The sequence below is a fragment of the Papilio polytes genome, unplaced genomic scaffold (genome assembly GCF_000836215.1).
Source record: "Papilio polytes unplaced genomic scaffold, Ppol_1.0 DF822178.1, whole genome shotgun sequence".
Classification (NCBI taxonomy): Eukaryota; Metazoa; Arthropoda; class Insecta; order Lepidoptera; family Papilionidae; genus Papilio; species Papilio polytes.
The window spans coordinates 1,482,326-1,501,585 of record NW_013527026.1 but is presented as its reverse complement, the minus strand read 5'-3'; the positions used below and the strand labels follow the sequence as shown (position 1 = coordinate 1,501,585).

At 33.1% G+C, this 19,260-nt stretch overlaps 1 protein-coding gene across 1 annotated transcript; it reads left to right on the top strand.

Annotated features, from left to right (window-relative positions):
* The first annotated feature begins 8,046 nt into the window (after positions 1–8,046).
* Positions 8,047–19,206, top strand: LOC106106553. The gene is made up of 9 exons (XM_013287153.1): positions 8,047–8,219; positions 13,286–13,473; positions 14,568–14,659; positions 15,305–15,424; positions 15,700–15,835; positions 16,509–16,642; positions 17,558–17,788; positions 18,352–18,523; positions 18,666–19,206. The coding sequence occupies exons 2-9, from the start codon at positions 13,413–13,415 to the stop codon at positions 18,800–18,802; spliced, it is 1,083 nt and encodes a 360-aa protein (XP_013142607.1). The 5' UTR covers positions 8,047–8,219; positions 13,286–13,412; the 3' UTR covers positions 18,803–19,206.
* Positions 19,207–19,260: the final 54 nt, after the last annotated feature.

Sequence of the window (19,260 nt, the reverse complement as noted above, 5' to 3'; positions counted from 1 at the left end):
TGTCGGCTTGAGCTAGCACGATATTAGAATTACTACTACTCGAGATTAAATGTGGGCGGTCATGGGTAAGGTCGGATGCCAGGAATACATTCACAATACAACTCAGTCAGGATATCAACGATCTACCAAGCTTATATCGTTCAAACAAAGTTCTCGCAACGATCCCTATTTTCAGAATGATCTAAGTTCTCACGAAAGTCGCTTGGCGGCGCTCATGTTCTAATAATGACTTAAATTCAAATTGATTTCTTCCTCTGATTGCGACATATCTAATATTGCAAATCAAGGTCATTTTTAATAACATACCCGTACCTTTCTAACCTTTAATAAATAACTGTATTAATAAAAATATTTGCTATAAAATTTCACCGTCGCTTATTGTTGATTTTGTATTCTACAAACGTCTATATGTATGCAAAACTTGCATATGCATAATTATGCAAACTCAATTCCGAGTAGTTTCAGTAGCTTGTTATTATCAACCGCTATCTCGCTTATTACTCAAAGATTTCCAAGAACAATGTACATTTACATAATGCACCCGTATTCAATGTGCTTAGAATAAAACGGGACCGGACAAACCCGACTCGAACTGGGGAAATGTTAGTTACATTTTATTAATTATATAACATTTCAAATTATTAAATATCTATTTGAATAATTTTAACTAATAATGATTAGAAATGTGGAGAATATTAATCTATAAAGTGAAGTCAAGAAACATATTGTAATTCAACTTAAAAGAACACGTTAATGATGAATTTAATATATCCAAAATTCTACTAAAATTATTTTGATTTTCATCAAAAAATTTTATAAATTGACCTTTATTAAGGAAGATTATCCTCAGGGTAAACGGCAATTTAATCGATAAGATAAATGGCATGCACTTACTCGCACAGAACCGTTCGTGAACGTATCGACCGAGCTCCCGTGCACTCGACACTGACAAAATATTTAAACGTGGTTGCAAAGCTCCTGTAGGCTTTGTCAATTTAGATCAATACTTCCAAAACTACAAATAGAAATGTACAATTAAATTACATCAATAACAATAAGGGCTAGAAATACTCGTATACAGATTGAGTTAAGAAATGTTTTGTGATTTTTAGAAATCTTAGATTAAAAATTTAAATTTCATTGGAAATGTGCAGCATTTTTTCGATTTAATGTAGCTTTAAGCTTAGCTTAGCTTTAAGCACATTATTATTTGGAATGTAGAAACTGTTAATATCAGTCCTATAGAATCTAAATCAATAACAAAATGTCATCACATTAAAGAGATAAATTCTTACTTTATGTTGCAGACAATGAAAAATTTAATGGAAGTTTATGTTTGGTTCATATATTTCCTTTAATGTCCCGTTGATATTACAAAGGTGTAACGGAGGCGTAAAACGATCATTAAACCCGACGAGGAAATTGAAAACAATTTAGCAAAAGCTGTAAATGTTCCCTTGAGGCTACGCTCAAGGTAATTGTAATCAGCAATGTTTGTTGGATCAAATACAAACAATAACAATTTAGATCGTTCACAAATTTATCTTGATTCTCTCATGTTTTAAATAAATTAGCTAGTCAATTACGTATTCTAACCAAAGTATTTAAAACCTTTCATGTAATTTTTTTCTATCATAAGATGACAAATGAACTAGCGGTCTAGACATTCGCAAATGCAGATGCGTTACCCTTCATCGACGGAGGAGAGGACGAACAGACAGTCGATATTTTGTCTTTAAGAGTCCACTCCTACGTCAAATTCACTTCCCCTTTCCATCCAGTCACAATACTTATTAATCACATAAATATAATAATGAAGTATTGTGATGTTAATTTACAGTATCTGGGATAATCAGTCTTGCCTAGTGCTGGTTTGTGTTGAAATTGGGAAATTCCCTTTACCAATAAATTTAAATTGTTTGATATAAGTTCAAAAACTATGAATCGAATTTAAAACAAAACCTCGAACGCTCGCAGCTATTAACTAAGGAATAGTTTCAACAGAACTGTTTCAACAAAGTATGACGCGATGATGAAACAGTTTTGCTCAATGAAACTTCTTTTAACGGGCAAAGTTTCTCCGACGGACGTAACTAATCGATGAAGTATAGATGTATGGATAACTCGCAACGATTAAAACTTTGTTCAGTCATAAAGATCGTACAAATTTTGGATCAGTACCAACATCAGCGTTATACATCACCACTGAGAGACTCGGAGCCTACTATAAATTGGCGTTGACTAGGACTTACTGAACCTCGCTGGCTCACTGTGTTGACTTCAAATATATCTTTGAATTTCTTTGCCGATATGTTCAGGTTGCATCACGATGGAAGTTATCCGTAAGTTTCAACTTCTGAAAGACTAGTCTCCTACTAACAAAAACACGATATCGATAATTATTGTAAAAGTATTGAGTAGATTCTTAATCAAAATATAACAGGTCTACCAACTCTATCAAATGCTAACAGATTATTCTTTATACATTCCCTCGTCAAGCCGCCGCAATTTAATAAGACGCTCGCTGAATAAATAATGTTTGGTATGCAATGTTTGCGGGAGAAACACCGCGAGCGGGTCCTAATGAAGTTACCTAATGACTATTACTGGATGAGACATAAATATTAATTTATATGTTTCCGACAAAAGTGAGTTACAAAGTAAAATATTGAAGAGAAATATTGTTTAGATAAATATGAACTAAAAGCCATTACTCAAAGAGGTTACCAGTTTTCGGATGAAATCTCTCGTAGCAGATCTTGATACGGAATATTTATACAAATCGGTTCATTGCTATGACAGTTTATTCTCTATCGATAGAAAGAATTCATCTTCTATCCAAACCGTAAAGGAAATATACATCAATATATTGATGTACGCAATAATAAATATTTAATACGATTAGATTTTATTAAAACCTTTACTAGGTCTGCGTTTTATTAAGTTTTTTTTATTATGTGCTCGGGTTTTTTTTACGCGTCTAGGCGACGATTGTTTTTTATTGAGATTCGATATCGTAAAAGCCGCAGTAAAGTAAATAAGCTACCATTTCTATTTAACAATTACTATTTAGGCCATCGTAAGAAACTGTAGAAAAAGGATAAGGTAAGTTTTTGGCAAGTGAATAATTGACCGTACTTTAATTATTTAGACCTTTACTAAGCAATATTATCATTTTAAAGAGGATATTAATAAATGTATTGACTGCTTTTTCGTGCTGAAATTAATACCGGAAATGTCAGATCTGAACTAAATCATATACATATCAAGTGCATACCATTCTTGATGTAAATGGCATAAAAACTAGAAGTGTAATGTAACCTATACCAGAACGACATTACACTAAACCTAACGGACATCGTAAATCACACGCTACAGAGAACAAACAAAAATGCAAACGATGCACCGAGAACGAGTGACCTACTTCAGTATTACTATGAAATTTAATGTCTTCGGAAACTTTACGCGACAAGATCCAATATCTAAGATGCGTGTTTTACTTCTTCGTATTCAAATACTTAAATACAAATAAAACAGTTGAACTATTATTACAATAACTGCGATTACCAGAGAACTATAAGAGACACTTACGCAGTCTGTAAGTTTCTCTTACTAAAACAACCTTGAGTGAGGCATTATCTCTTTTCTCTTGAGTATACTAAATCAAAATTAAATTCTTTAACTATACAGAATATGATAAATCATTATATTTGTAATTTAAAAAATTTATTAATATTATCGATAGCATAAAATCTCAAGATATGATTTTACAACGTCCTCGAGTTAAACGTATTCCAAGAAAGATATTAAAGGCCTCGCATCTGACCTGGTTCGCTTTTCCTTTATTATATTTCGTTGCTTCAAAACTTAAGTATTTTTAGTTATAAACCTACAAAAATTTAACATCGAAATTTTAGAACTGATGTAAGTGGCATTTGTTATCTCGTAAATGCAATTGATTATTAAAATCAAAGAGATTCAAATGATATATAGAGGGAGCATAGTTGAGACTTTAATCGAAACATTTTTTACATAATCTTAATAGCGTTAGCAGCCCCTTTAGACAAATTGACTACCGATTAGGGATATCGCTAATAGAATCGACAAAATGTGTCAAAACGCATAGGAATGAATACGTGAAAAGCACATGATTTATCGAATGACATTGTCACTTTCATATATTTTTTAATTTTCAATCAGCGATAGCGGAAATCGAATGTTACCCTGTATAAGGTAGCTGGTGTCCGATAGTCAAAATCAAATAATTTAAACACCGAGAAGCGTCTCGGCGTATCAAATTTGACATTGTGATAGTACCGTACAAAGAAGTTACCGGTGAAGAAATTTTGTTACCATGTCTAGTCTATATATTTATTAAATGTCTTTGCTTAAAATATACCAGTGTAGTTAAAATAAGGTTAGTTCAACTTTTTTGTAATATCTTGTCAACAAAATCAGTAATTTCGTGTTAAAAAACCTTGGTGCGTACAATGATCATGTATATAGCCGGACAGTAATGAATAAATGTCCTAGGTCCATTCACTACGGGAGGCATCATTAAATTTCTAAAGGACGGCCGTTTATTCTGTCGTAGACTTGTATGGAACATAATTCCCTGCGTGCATACCGCTCCTTAGTGAAAAAGACTGCAAAAGAAAACAGGATGTACATTGCATTTTAATGGTTTGTTAAGAATTTCTGATGAGAACTATTAGAAAGACATTAGATGAAAACTAGGTAGTTTATTTTTTTTTAAATATGTGCTTAAAAACATAGATTGGAATGTATCGTAGTCTATACATATATATAGTAGCGTGTCTGTTAATATTGAAAAAAAAAATCTTTGACATGAATATTCGTTTCTGATAAAGAAAACTTTGTTTTGTCTCTCGCAATGACTCGTTTGTTCCGGGTTATCATCTGAACGACTGGACCTATGTTAATTGGACTGTTTTAAATTTGAATTTTATTTAAATTTTAAATCATTTTTTAAATTTTATAGGCTACTTTTCTTTTCTTATATTCAGCACTGACAAAGTCGCGGGCAACTGTAAATTTCTAATTTTTTGTTATTTTTTTTTTATTTCATTTATTTAGCTTTATATGGATTCCTGGTGAAGAACAACTGCTAATTACCAAAAGGTAAATTACACTTTAAATGTATTTTCCCGGTAGTCCTCTTACGAATGAGTCACATGTAAGGAAGTAGCTCTTACCTCTAATACGTCACTGACCTTTGACGTACGTCATCTGAAGGTCAAGTGAAATATCTCAGAAATTACATGATATCGGCAGCTGTGGCATTTTCCTTTATAATATATTGACCTTAATAGAAAGATTACGTTTAATGCAAGTGATTAGTTTGATATAATAAAAGTCGACAGTGCTTCTTTCTTTGTTATTTCCTTCATGTTTCCTATAAAAAGGAATTAACGTAAAATTAAATTGGTTTTTCAACTGTAAATGACAAATAAATTAATTGCTATATCACACGACCAATTACTATGATTAAAATAAAAGAGGACGCTATTAGCAAAATTATGTTTATCGACTTTTGGTACTGATGTTTTGACAAAATTTAATATAGATAAAAGATAGGGTTGAATGACGTAATGGTTTTAGTTTTTAATTGTACTTGTTATTGTCAGAAGAAAAAATAACATTTTGAAATTAATATAATGTTTTGAAAACATTGACTACTATAAAGTATCATTTTTAAATAAGGTTAGAGTTATATCGCTTAAACTATAATTAAAAAGAAAATTGAAACATCGAAAAATGAAATTTTCACAATTACTCATTACGAAATGTTACAAATGTTCACATTTTTGTACAAACCTCTATGTCATTCTATTATTTATTTATTCTTAACTTACTTTTTTTCTTTTTTTTTCTCTTTTTCTTTATTGTTAAAAATCTACTAAACAATACAATGATTATCATCATTTCCTTATTATATGAGAAACTGCGGATTTATCCCTTAGCGATATCTTACAGGGCATCCAGTGAGACAGGGTGTATAAATAGAAGATGGTCCTTGAAGGGGTTTTAGCAGGTAAAATCCTATCCCAAGCGCAGGGTATCATTATTAAGTTTTCTCCCAAAATTAATAAAAAGAAAGGTTTTATTGTGAGCCAATGTAAATTAATGTATTGATTAAAAACTTCTAAATCCACAAGGAAAGTGTGTTACGTTCTATCTTATCACGTCCCCCATTTAGCAATAAGCTTCGGGAACATTGAATTGCAATCGGCTTAGGGAGGACGAACTTGTGAGCCGAGGAGACTAAACGACATCCATTAGTTACTACAAGATAGTACAGATTTCATACAATGTACTGCTCTTTTTTACTAAAAATCTTAATTTAATCTAGCGTCAATAAAAAAGCGTAACATATTTTATACATGATGTTTTACGTTTAGAGAAATCAATTTTTAAAATCTGTAATTTAAAGATTTTTAAACTATTATTGTGTCTAAGGATTTGCACATATGCAATGCGCGGGCGCGCCTTTGACTAAACTATCGCACAACTATTGTGCGATTGTCAATTGTTTCGCAGCCATTTCAACTATTTAGTTGCACAATTGCAAACGTCGTGTATGTGCCTTAGGAATCATAGTGAGATTAAACAGTCGTGCGATAGTTTGGTCAAAAGTGTGCGCACGCTCTAAGGGTTTTGTTATTAAAACTAAACTAAAATTAAATAACTAATACAACATAAATTGAAGATTAAAAATATACGTAGCTTACACGTAGTTTTAACCAGCAGCTTTGTAAAATGAACCTATACAAAGGCAATAAATTGAAAATATAGTCCTCCAACAAAGGCTTTAATTAATGTAGGACGGTGTACGGACCCGCAGAGAAATTAGTATTTTCAATGAATTGTATTGCTTTCAGCTTAAATATTAAAAACATGTTAAAATACGAAATGAGTATAATATAATACACTAGCTGTTCCCGTGCGACTCAATCCGCATAAAGAAAATTTTATTTTATTGTTTACATTTTTCAAATTACAAATGTCAAAATGACATGACATGACGACAACCTTGTTTCCTTGATGTTGGCAGCAACTTATGGTCTCTTTCCCACATTAGGGTTTTTGTTTAAAATATTTACCCCTAAGTTTAATGGCGTTAAATAATTATCCAAAAATATGCTTTTTGTGCTGACATTCTAGGCAACAAAGAAGTGTGTGTTTACGCTTTATTATATTATATAGTATAGAAATGCATTTAACATTTAATATTCGATATTCTTAGTACCTACATGTCCTCTAAACTTCGAGCATATTTCGAATGGTAACGAGATATATGTGCTAAATATATCATAATTTTGTATTTTTACTTCAAAAGTAATATATGTATAAAAATCTATGTCATAGTGTAATAACACTTTCTATTAAATGTTGGAAAATACGTAATGGCAACACTTCATCGCAAATTTATTTTCAGTCTTTTGGCATCCTTGATAAAATTTGGTTATACTATAAAAAAACCTTACAATTTATTTTACACCTGTCAGTAAAACAGGTCCCAGAGTCAGCTGTCTGTCAGATTTTATCATCTTATTGCTTATCTACGGTGAGCTTTTATTAAATTTCAACAACTTTTAATAATACGCCGATATATAAAATGCATTCGGATATAAGTAATTGTGTTTTAACGTATAATAGTTTAAATAAAATTGTGAAAGTACTGTCAAATTGTCGAATTTGTGTACATACATAATTTAAACAGATTATATACTGACTAGCTGTTGCCTGCTATTTCGTCCGTTTTATGTTTTGTTGAATTGTTTTTTGATATAAAAAGAACTTGATGTAACTTAAAATATCGCGTTTTCTGGGGAAACCCTAAAAAAATGCTACAAATAAGAAAACAATAAATTTGTTTTAATAGATAAATATAATAAGTAATCAATATACTTTAAAGTGATTAATAAAGAAAAAAATAGTAGCATTTAGTTGGACGGGCGTAATAAGGCGTTTTGAAAAGTCGCACTTAGGATCGGCCGGGGAGGGGGTGCGGTCGATGCGGCGCGGGGCGCGTCAGTGTAGGTTTGGCTGTACCGGCGCTCGTTTGCCTCTACGCCGTAGAACGCGCGGAATGTAAAAAAATACCGACTCTACAGGTGACGCTGCTACGCGCTACAAGAAACCTTTGACCAAAGTTCTATAGGTAATTAGTTAATGGACGACGAATTTTCATTCACGTAAGTAAAGTTAATATTTTTATAGTAAATAAATCTTTTATGATTGAAATAAAGGTGAATAAAACTTTTTACATGCATAAATGGTTCGAAACTTTTTCTGCGTCGGAAAAAAGTTTTATAAGTACTTACTTATAAGGTCGAAATTTGCGCAACTGGTAATGCGCATGATCTGCGCAGGAGGAACTTTGAGCTGTCGATGGCATCTAAAATATCCTAAACGGTATTTAGTATTAGGTATTTCATGACCTAGTTCAAAAGTTTTACCTTTAACGTAAATTGCATTTATAATTGACGTTAGTTTAATTGTCAATCATATGCTAGATAGAATACTGTGATTGGTTAGTAAGACACTTGAATATGAACGTACGTATTGACTCCAATTCTATAGATACATAAATATGCAATGTTTATGAAGCCATACCAGCATATGTATGTAATCTTAAACACTACTGTAATTTATAATTTGTTATGTATTTTATAATTAAAAATATACCTTTTGCAGTGTATCAAAGCTCATAATGAGTGACTGTTCTATAAACCTAGGGTGGTGCTCTTCGATGTCCTAGACTCTTTTTAGCTTATTAATAACTTAGTTTAATTTATATTTGGAACATAACCTATAAAGGTCATGTCATAGACACTTCTATTTATAGCGATTCAGACACACCTCTGTCGTCACATCCATACAACTATAGGTACATAGACTGCGATAAGTTACTGATTGCAGTTACGTTAGTTTTGTAAGTGTACTTTTTTTTTAATTCAAAGTACACTTATCAACCGCCTCTTTTATCAACTTTTAGTAATCTAAAGGCCTGTCCCACCAAATTGTAAATTGTCTGATAACAATCCAACGTGTAAAATATGTGATGGAAATATCGGATTTTCTTACCATTTCTGACAGTGATGTCATTTTAAGCTATCTGAGCCTCTATCGGCCAGTGGTGGGACAGGCTCTTATCTATTTGAATTAAATGAAACAGAGATATTTTTATAGAAGTTTAAAAAGGCCGCGTATCATGAGGTTTCGTTTTAAGTTTTTTATAATTTAAAAGTGTCCTTTTGTTTTACAAGGATTGTGACACGGACTTAAAGGGCTTTTTCCTCGCCGCCGTGCCTGTCAAGGTGACTTAAGCGCACTTGAATATACCACGACTACCCCAGTAATTGAAAAAAACATCGTTTTATGAAGGACGGGTTTTTGATTACGTACTTTAAGTAACTTAAATATTTTTATTATCATTTACATTAGTTATGTTGCGTATAATTGATTTATTATATCAAGTAATAATAATCAAAATTATCGCAATGGGAAGCATATTTTTTAACAATAATTAAGCAGGTAGACTTAATCAAATCAACATTCGTATCAATCGTGTTGTTTTGTTTTGGTTGTGTTTTGTTTTCGAGCCTGCGTGTCAACAAAAATATTGTAGTCTCATTTTAAATTATTCATATCTAGCTACTGTTTAAAATCGTATAATTAAGTTCTTTTTACGTCGACTTGCACCTTCCACGTAGACTAAAACAACCTTGCATTTTGTATGAATATCGAAAGTGTGAAAATAAATATCCGAGTGGAAATGCTGAATCAAGATTAAAAGCAGTGACGTCAATAAATTTGAAAGCCTGCGCATACGTGAGGCAGCCGTGGGCGGGCGCTTTATGTAATAATATTGATTTATTGCAAATATTTCGGGCTCCAGAACTGCAACTACATATATACTTGGAAATTTCTTGAAACTGCTAAGTCGAACTCGACCTTACTTGAGTCGAGTCGCCGTCTAACTTTTAATACTTTCAGTGTCAATTACGCTCTATAAAGTTGAGCACTTTTCAAATAATTGATATTGGCATATCGTAGGTAAGTTTTAATATTTATTGCAATAGTTTCTCTTACTTGTGTGGGATCGTAACTTTTGGAATGGTAAAGTAAATGCTAATATTCATAGATTAAATACTAAATCTTAGATTTTCCTGTTACTTTTTGTAAACTTTCTTACATGTATTGTTCTTATCTTGAACGAAGATTTTAATAAAATTCTCAATTTATTAGCAAACTTTATTAAAATTTTACTTTGTCTCATGTTAGTGTCCACGCATAGTAATCTTACTAATATTATAAATGCGAAAGTTTAGATGGACGGAAAGATGTTTGTTAGAGTTTGTAAAGTGCTGAACGGATCTCGACGAAATTTGGCATAGATGTAGAGGATAGTCTGGAAGAACACATAGGCTATTTGGTTTTATTTTTTTTAACTCCACACAGACGGATTCACGGACGAAAGCTAGTATATTTCTAAAGTAAGAAACTTGCATAGGGAGTATTTATGTAGAGGCATCTGTTTTTATTTAACGCAACAATTCTTATTAAGCTGTCGGTGTAATTTATTGCGCAGTTCCAGGTTTTTAATTTAAAGTTATGATAGACTTAATTAAATGGAATTGCTCGAGATTATTTTATAACATTTACAGTTTGTTTTAGTTTAAGACAATAAAATTTTCCTTTGTATTTCTTTGGAGACAGGGTATCGATGGCACAGGGATTAAACACTTGACTTCCAAGCTTCAAATTCTAGGTTCGAATCCCGCCATGTACCGATGTTTTTAGATTTTGGAATTACAAAGACAATTAAACTGAATTTCTTACATTCAAACAAAACATTGTGATGCAACCTGCAAATACAAAGATATGTGTAGTGATTGATTAAGACCGAGACACCCCTAACTTAGGGGTAGGTTAGGTAGACTCCGAGCCAATTAAGACGTATAGCTGATGATGATAGGCAAAGTTTTGATCGTTGAAGTATTTTGAATGAAGTATCTAAACCATCTTCTGTATTAAATGATATGTCGATAGGTTTACTTACAAAGCTAATAAAATTGCCTAATAAAAGAATATTTCTACTGTTTAGTTTTGACGTTTAATAGTACAAGTATACATTGAACAATTTTAAAATGTAATTCTAAAAGCGTAGAACACAATATATTCAATAAAGCATGCAGTATGTCGGAGCAAGGTATTTATTATCGCGTAGGCAATGCCATCTGTCGTTTGCCTAACAACACTAGCTATATTAATTTAATATTGCAGTCGCTTTATGAAATTTAATATGACTTATTACATAACTGCAATAAATTGGAATTTGAATTAATCTGTCATATTTGTATTAAAATTATGCCAAATTATATAACCTATGTAATTAGGGGTAATGCCAGATGGTGGACCATTATTGTATTGAGCACTAGCTGTTGCCTGCGTCTTCGTCCACGTATAATTAAAAAATGATTTTTTGCCTATGTTACTCACTGATAACCTAGCTTTTTGATGAGAATTGAGAGAGTGAGCATTTTTAAAATCCCTGTAATTTATATATAAAAATACAAATCTTTGGTCTTTATAATATTAGTATACAAGTATAGATTATTGTTGTCTTTGCTTTTTTAATAAAAATGACAGAGACGGAAATACGTTTTTATGCTAGCGTTTCCACAGTGAAAACCCACTATAACATACGCGAACGTAATATCAGAAAGCTGTCACTTACTTGATTGTATTTGTGTTGCGACAGAACTGCGGGTACAATTTATGTTATTACATCGTACTGCTATTGTTATGAATTTTAAAATGATATTTAAAAGTGTCATAACATTTACAATATTTGTAAGTTGTAATCGTATTCTAATATTATAAATGTCAATAAAAAGTTATTAATAAAATCATAGTTTACAGTTTATCGATTTATATTTAAAAGTTCTTAAAGAATCAAGGAAGCATTGTATTACTAGATTAGTTTACCAGCTCACTATATGTCCCCACTGAGGAGCTCGAAGCCTACCCTAAGTTATGGTGACTAGGCCATAGTCAACCACGCTGGCCCACTGCGGGTTGGTTGATATATTTTTGAATTTTTTCGCCGATATGTGCAGGTTGCATCACCTATTTTCCTTCACCATAAGTACGTTGGGTAAATTATGTACATATGAAAATTCGAAAATTCTAAAATCACATTGGTACACGGCGGGATTCGAACCTAAGATCTATAGATTACAAGTCAAGCGCTTAAACCACTGAGCCATCGACGCTCTTTAAAATAATGCACCTAGTCAATTTATAAATGTTTTGTCAAAAAACATTTAACTTCAAAATTGTCTGGTGAAGATACTATTTTTAGAGTTCCGCCAATACGTGATTATTTCCGTCCAGTTTCGATTAAGTCTATTTCGTACTGTACTGGACTAGTTTAGTCGAGTACTGAATAATTTAGTAGCTAAAATTGTCTCATCTATAAATCTACTTGACAATTTTTTGTGTTTTCTAACTCGTTTAGTTGCTAAATGACTTACTCGACAAGATCTAATGCAAACTAGGCATAGAGATTTTAAAACATCATTTCTGTAGGTCGTTATATCGACTTGGTAAAATCAAAACATAAACTCTCCAAACCAACATTCAGGCTCACGCTTATCTATTGCAGTATGTGAAATAATGTAAAAATAAATGTTTTGTAACTGAGAATAGATTGTCAGGATATTGAGACGAAGAAAATTTATGATTCAGAAGTAAGTGTAGTGTCGGCAGAGGACGCCCTAGTTCGAAACTTTATCGATCAGATTGGTCTCAGAGCTGTTTTTAAAACACTGGTAAGCGATAAGCGTAAACTTTTCGAGTAGGAGACGAAAAAGTTATAATAAAATAACCTTTAAAAAATTATTAAACACATTAAACTATTAATACAATTCTGTACCATCATCAGCTCCTGCTTTCATCTGCTCATACGTTCATCAGAGTTTTGGAGCCTAATTAAATTACCCTAAGTTATGGGTGACTATGACCCAGCTTGTCCACTGCAGGTTGACTTCACAGATATGTTCAGATTGCATCACGATTTTCCTTCATCGTAAAACACTGGGTAAATATACAAATGAAAATCGAGAAACAAATCGGTACAGCGGAATTCGAACCCAGGACCTGCAGTACAAGTCAAGTATTTAAACCGCTAAGACGTATCTCTTACATATTAAATAGTATCTACAAAATTATTTAAATCTCACATTCCTTGCAGATGTTGTTCGTGTGATGAAATTATGAATGAATGAATCAGCATGATACGTCGTTCGGATTTCCTATAAACAGTTCCAAAGTGGAAATTTAGCCAGTGATGGTGTAAGAGTTGATTAGAGTCGTGGGCGATGGTGCCGAACACGAGATGGCTCTGCTTCTTGATATGTTTAACAATTATCGTAAAAGAAGGTAAGTAATTTCTATCGAATTATCGTGTGATATATAAAATATACAGAGTAAGCATAGTTGACACTGCAATCAAAATGATTTTCACGTATCATTACTAACGCTGTCTTTTGAGAGCCTCAAAACCACATGTCAATGTAATCAATCTTATTTAAATTATTTGTCAATAGGTCTCATTGATTAATATTTAAATGTTTGTATTTTATTTTGTGACACTGTTTATTTTCTTTTGTAACATAAGATGAAAATATGTAAAATGTCAATACAAGGACACGCGGCGGCATTAAATTTGACAACTGATATATTACCTGCCAGAGGAAGTACCGATGAAAAAATTTTGCTCACTATGCCTAGTCTATATATTTCTTAAATGTCTGACACCTCTTAAACTCATACAAAGCACACTAAGCTGGGTTGTCAGCTTTTTACCTTAGCTGTCATTGTCCGTACCCGCTGACATGTCCCGGACGCGCACCCGGATGACGTCATCAGATGACGTCATCTCTATACAAACATATCCGCCTGTCCCTCTGGATCTTTTCCTATATTACAGTTTATGTTCTACACCAATATATCCATAGGTATAACAATGGTTCAGAATACCTTCCTTATCAAAACATTATGTTTAAGTACACTTCCAAGTTACAATGTAATTCATATAAATGGTATCTTATGTACTTATGTATTATTTGTGTGTTTTCATTGTGTAAATACGATATTAACCCTTACACACTATTCATTTAGAGAAACCCGACCTTAATTAAGAGGCGTGAATGAGTAAATTGATCTTCCCAATTGAATAACTTCGACCTTTCTATGAAAGGATACGTTATTAAGGATGTTGCAAATAACATTAATTGCTAAAAGCGTATTTAAGTTACTTCCTAAATAAAACACGAGTATATTTTTTATAATATGTATGTTGACCATTTCTAATCCTAGAGTTTCGGATAAATCGTTATAAACGAACGAAATAAACCAAACATAAAATGATTAGTCGTGATTTATTCATCGTTAACGGTACCGCCGATACGGTTTACACATAACAGATATGTCACTCTTGCCTAGGACAAAGGTTATATGATAGTATGTTGCAGGGAGCGGCCAGGCAACAGATGTAGATGTCCGTCTAACAGCACCCAGTTGGGTCGCACGAGGTGGCTCTGCGACTATGCGATGTCTTCATCAGGTATGAAATATTTGAAGTAGCAGTCTTGTGCAGTTTAATACCACCACCATAAATATAGGGGTCAATTGGGAGTAATACCAGGGAAGCATTTTCTACTAGAAGTCCTACCAGTCCTACCAGAAGTTAGATTGAAAGAACGTAGATGTGAGAGAATTGTTCTAGTCCGGTCTGGAAAAATAATTAGCGTTGAGTTTATATTTTGTATAATAGTTGTTTAGAATAGTTATGTACGCTATAGGAATAATATTTAAGCATTAAATAATGCAGAAAAGTTACAAGCAATTGTTTGAAAGTTCTCGCAAGACATTAATAGCAGAGTAAACCACTTTCTGCGCCGCCCCCGCGTTTTACTATAAATAAAAGATCTCGTCTCGCGAACGAAAACACCGCGTTGCCTTGTTTGTGCGAGGAACTTTGTATGCAACCACTTTGAGATGGAATGCTAATTAATGTTTGTTTTTAATTATTTTGATATTTTTGATGATTTTTTTCTTCAAATCAGCAATTACCAAGCGATAGTGCATGGCATCAAATTGTTTCGTTTTTCTTACAGAAAAAAAAGTGTTTAAATAAATTGTAATTTAACTGATCTTAATAACTAAGTAGATGAAAGTAATGATTACAATTGCTTTTCTTTGGTATTAGGTACCACCACAACTTCTCTATAAAGTGGAATTCTTGAGATCCGGAGCTAAAGTACTGCAGTATGTGCGCGAGAGAGTTCCGCCCTTTACCAATTACACATTTCCCGGCGGAAAGTTAAACGTAAGTCTTAGAAAATCCTTTTTTTATCTGTATTTTTATAATTATAACAACACTGCCACTCTTAGAATCATTTAATGATCAGTAACGCTATCTGTACATTATTTAATGACTATATCAGTATTATAATGATAAAAAAAAACCAGGTATTGTAATTGCTAAAATGAAACTGTAACAAACAGTACGTTAAAATATCAACTATAAAATAAAGTATTAAAACAGATAGGGTTGTAACTACATACATGAAAACAGATTATCGACCTTATACTTTGCTGCAGATGTCTCTCGTGACTGAGAATTCTATAACAATCGAGAACTTGGATCCTTCAGCGTCAGGTCTGTACTGGTGCGAGGTGTCCCTAGAGACGCCCATATTTACGGCAGCCTCGCCGCCGCATCAGTTGACTGTCGTCTGTAAGTATAATAATATTGCCCTTGAGTACTACTTCCTCAATCATAGATAAATCCAATCTACTTTTGGGATAATCTCAAAGATTTTCAACAATAAAAAAAACATAAAGTAAACGGGAATTTAGAACTTTCAAACCGTAATTTCTTTGATTTCGATGAACATCACTACACTTCTTAGGGCTTGTCCCACTACTAGCTGATAGAGGCTCAGATAGCTTAAAATTAGCGTCACTGTCAGATAAGGGAATAATATTCAATAATCATCGCAAATTTTACACGTTGGATTATTATCAGACAATTTACAATATGGTGGGACGGGCCCTTAAACTCGCAAACTATTTATCCATCCATCCATCCATCGTACACCTCCGCCGGAACTTTCGCATCCTAGAGAATCCTCAACCACTTCGGGATTTTAATATGACTATTTGTGGTTATCTTACTAATAATATGAATGCGAAAGTTTGTATGAATGGAGATTTATATGTCTACAAAACAACTAACTAGTCGTTTTGGATTTTTATAGATGTAGAACTTAGTCTGAAGGACTACATGGGATACTAATTAAGTTTTTAAATTCCGGACAGACGCAGTCCCGAGCGACTAGTCTCGTAGCATTTTTAACAACGTTAATAAATTTTATGTCGTAAAAATAACAACGTACGTTTTTAATCAGATGCCCAAAAACATCCGCCGATCATAACTTTCGGAAAACCCGATGTGGTTGTCGAAGGTTTGCTGCGAGCTAATTGTACCAGCGCGCCTGCAGCACCAGCGCCCCGACTCACTTGGTATATTGACAATGAAAAGGTAATTTGTTGGCTTACTCTTTGTCTATGACGAACACCGAGTACTGGTAGAGCGGCAATCTTGTTAAACTGTCAGTGTGTCAGTTCGATTTGAGTCGTGATGGGGTGCGCACGCGTCCATGTTCTCTGTGGACTTCAATTCAATATTCTAATCGAAATGTATCGAAACGATCTATGTTTTTTTTTTTTGTTGAAAGGCCTGAGTACCAAGAAAATATCATAAATTTAACTTTTAACAATGATAAATTCATTACATATCTGTATTTATAGATTGCCTTTATAATTGATTTTCCTAAATTTTAAAGAAGTTATTGTGAAAATTTTACCAACTATAAACACACAAGCTACATGAATAAATTAATAAGTAATGGGAATACTACGTATGGAAAAACATTAACAATTCATTTGTCGGCTACCGGATCGATGTAATTGCAGTTATTGTGTTCTGGCATTTATTTTATAATTCCAAGGACTCAAGAAAAAGGAAATAACATAAAAAATTCACGAAATAGACCGAGGAGAAAGTTATGACATAGACATTTTCCAATTGATTGAAAACAAAGAACTCAAATGTACATTTCTATTTTTATCACTCTCATGGCCGAATCCTGAAACAAATCCTTAACACATCGAATGACACATTCTGACAGATGTCAACATTTTGATGGCATTTGGAGTATAAGAGCGTGTATACACCTGAAACTCTCATCCCTGAAGCTCATAAGGGCTTAAATGGAGGTGCGCAGACTACTTGATGTTTAGTTGAGCAACTAAACTTTGGCTTGAATTGACTGCAAAACAATTGACAATCGACAATAGCACAATTGTTGTGCGATTGACGACAGAGGCTGTTACATATTTAAATGTAGTGTGAGTATTCGGTCTTCAAAAACATTTTAAAAACCGCTTCTTTTAGGTACCGGAGGATTCAATCAAATACTTCTCATACAGAGTATCAAGTTCCACAAGAACTAAAGGCGGCGGTGGATATAAAAACAGAAAATATCACCATCGATATATAGCACCTGAGTTTAACTACACCGCTAAGTACTGGGCTCTTGTTAGTGAAACGACTACAGTAACGCCGAACACCACAAAACATAATAAATGTACTTTGAACGAAGCGCAAAGTGAAGAAATGAAAAAGGTAAACTAAAATTACTTAATAATCTTTATTGTGCTTTTATACTTATTACATACATATCTTTATTAAATGTTAGGTCGAAAATCCGAATTATTTCCAACCGTCACCCCGCTCATCCCCACGTGAAAATAAAAAGTTTCAACCGTCCCACTGGTTAGTCCCACGGTCACCAAAAAGGTGATAGATGGAACCGTTACGAAATAAAATAAGTACCAACCGTACCCTTGTCGCAAAAGGGGGGACGGATGAAACTTTTTATTCTGTCTCCATGTGGAGACATAGCAGAGTGACGGTTGGGAATTATCGGAAAATCCTATCTTTTGTCTTATGATTTATTGGAATTCAGCAAGTTTCTTTGTAAAAATCTATTTTAAACAGCCTGTAAGTCATACCTTTTAGGAACAAATAAGGAACAGCTGTAAACTTTAGTGTAAACTGTCATCTTTATAACGAGCAAAAATAAAAATTGCACGAAATATCACAGCCACATATCTAAAATAATGGATTATTTTTTCCCTAACCCTATTACAATTTGAATATATACTAATGTTCCTTCAATATCATAGATCCGCGAGAAGCCTCGGGAGCCTCAAATAGTGCCGATATCTCTATGGGTGTCTATCGCGGAGTTACGGACTCCGGCGCATGGCAGACTGCAGCTTACCTGCACCGCAACTATCCCTGACGAAGTCGGCCCCGGAGAGCGATACGCTGATCTCAAGAAACAAACTGTGTCAGGTAATACTTGAAACTCAACTATTTCAACTTGTAAAATAAATGACCTACCTACCTAACCTACCAAGAAGCTACTTACCAAGTTCGAAGCCAGAATTATTGCTGATACCATATTTATTTTAATGTTCACCAATTATTTTAACAGTTGAAATGAACGAGTTAAGCCTCAAACGACCACTAACTGAGAATAGCCAAGCTAATTCGACTGCGTCGTCTATACCACACCGTCTTTGGATTCTGGGCTACGGCATTCTCTTACATGAGCTTCTACTAATATATTAAATATTTTACCGACACAGGAGCTCGTATAGATATTACAGTTAGCAACCGCAGTACTTAATAAACGATCTATGTCAATCCGCATTAGTGACCCTATATCGTAATGTAACTATCGCTTAAATGTCTATTATTTTTGTACAGAGAAAATCAGATATTTCTTATATTAAATTATGTTATTACAAATGATATAAACGATGTTTTTTTGTTATTTTTCACGTATGAAAGTAATTTTTATTCCGGAGCTTCTGCATGTCAATTACAACTCCTTTGTAGACAGGGTGTTCTGCTTAAAAATAATTTCAATAAACTCAAAGATTTTATGTATTTTTAAAACTCTACAATCCTATTTAATAATGTAATTTTATGTAAAAGTTTTCTAACACTTTCATTGCTAACAAATGTAACCAAATACAACTGTTATTCTTCGATAGAAATAAAACTATATCTTAGAAGTAAAGTTG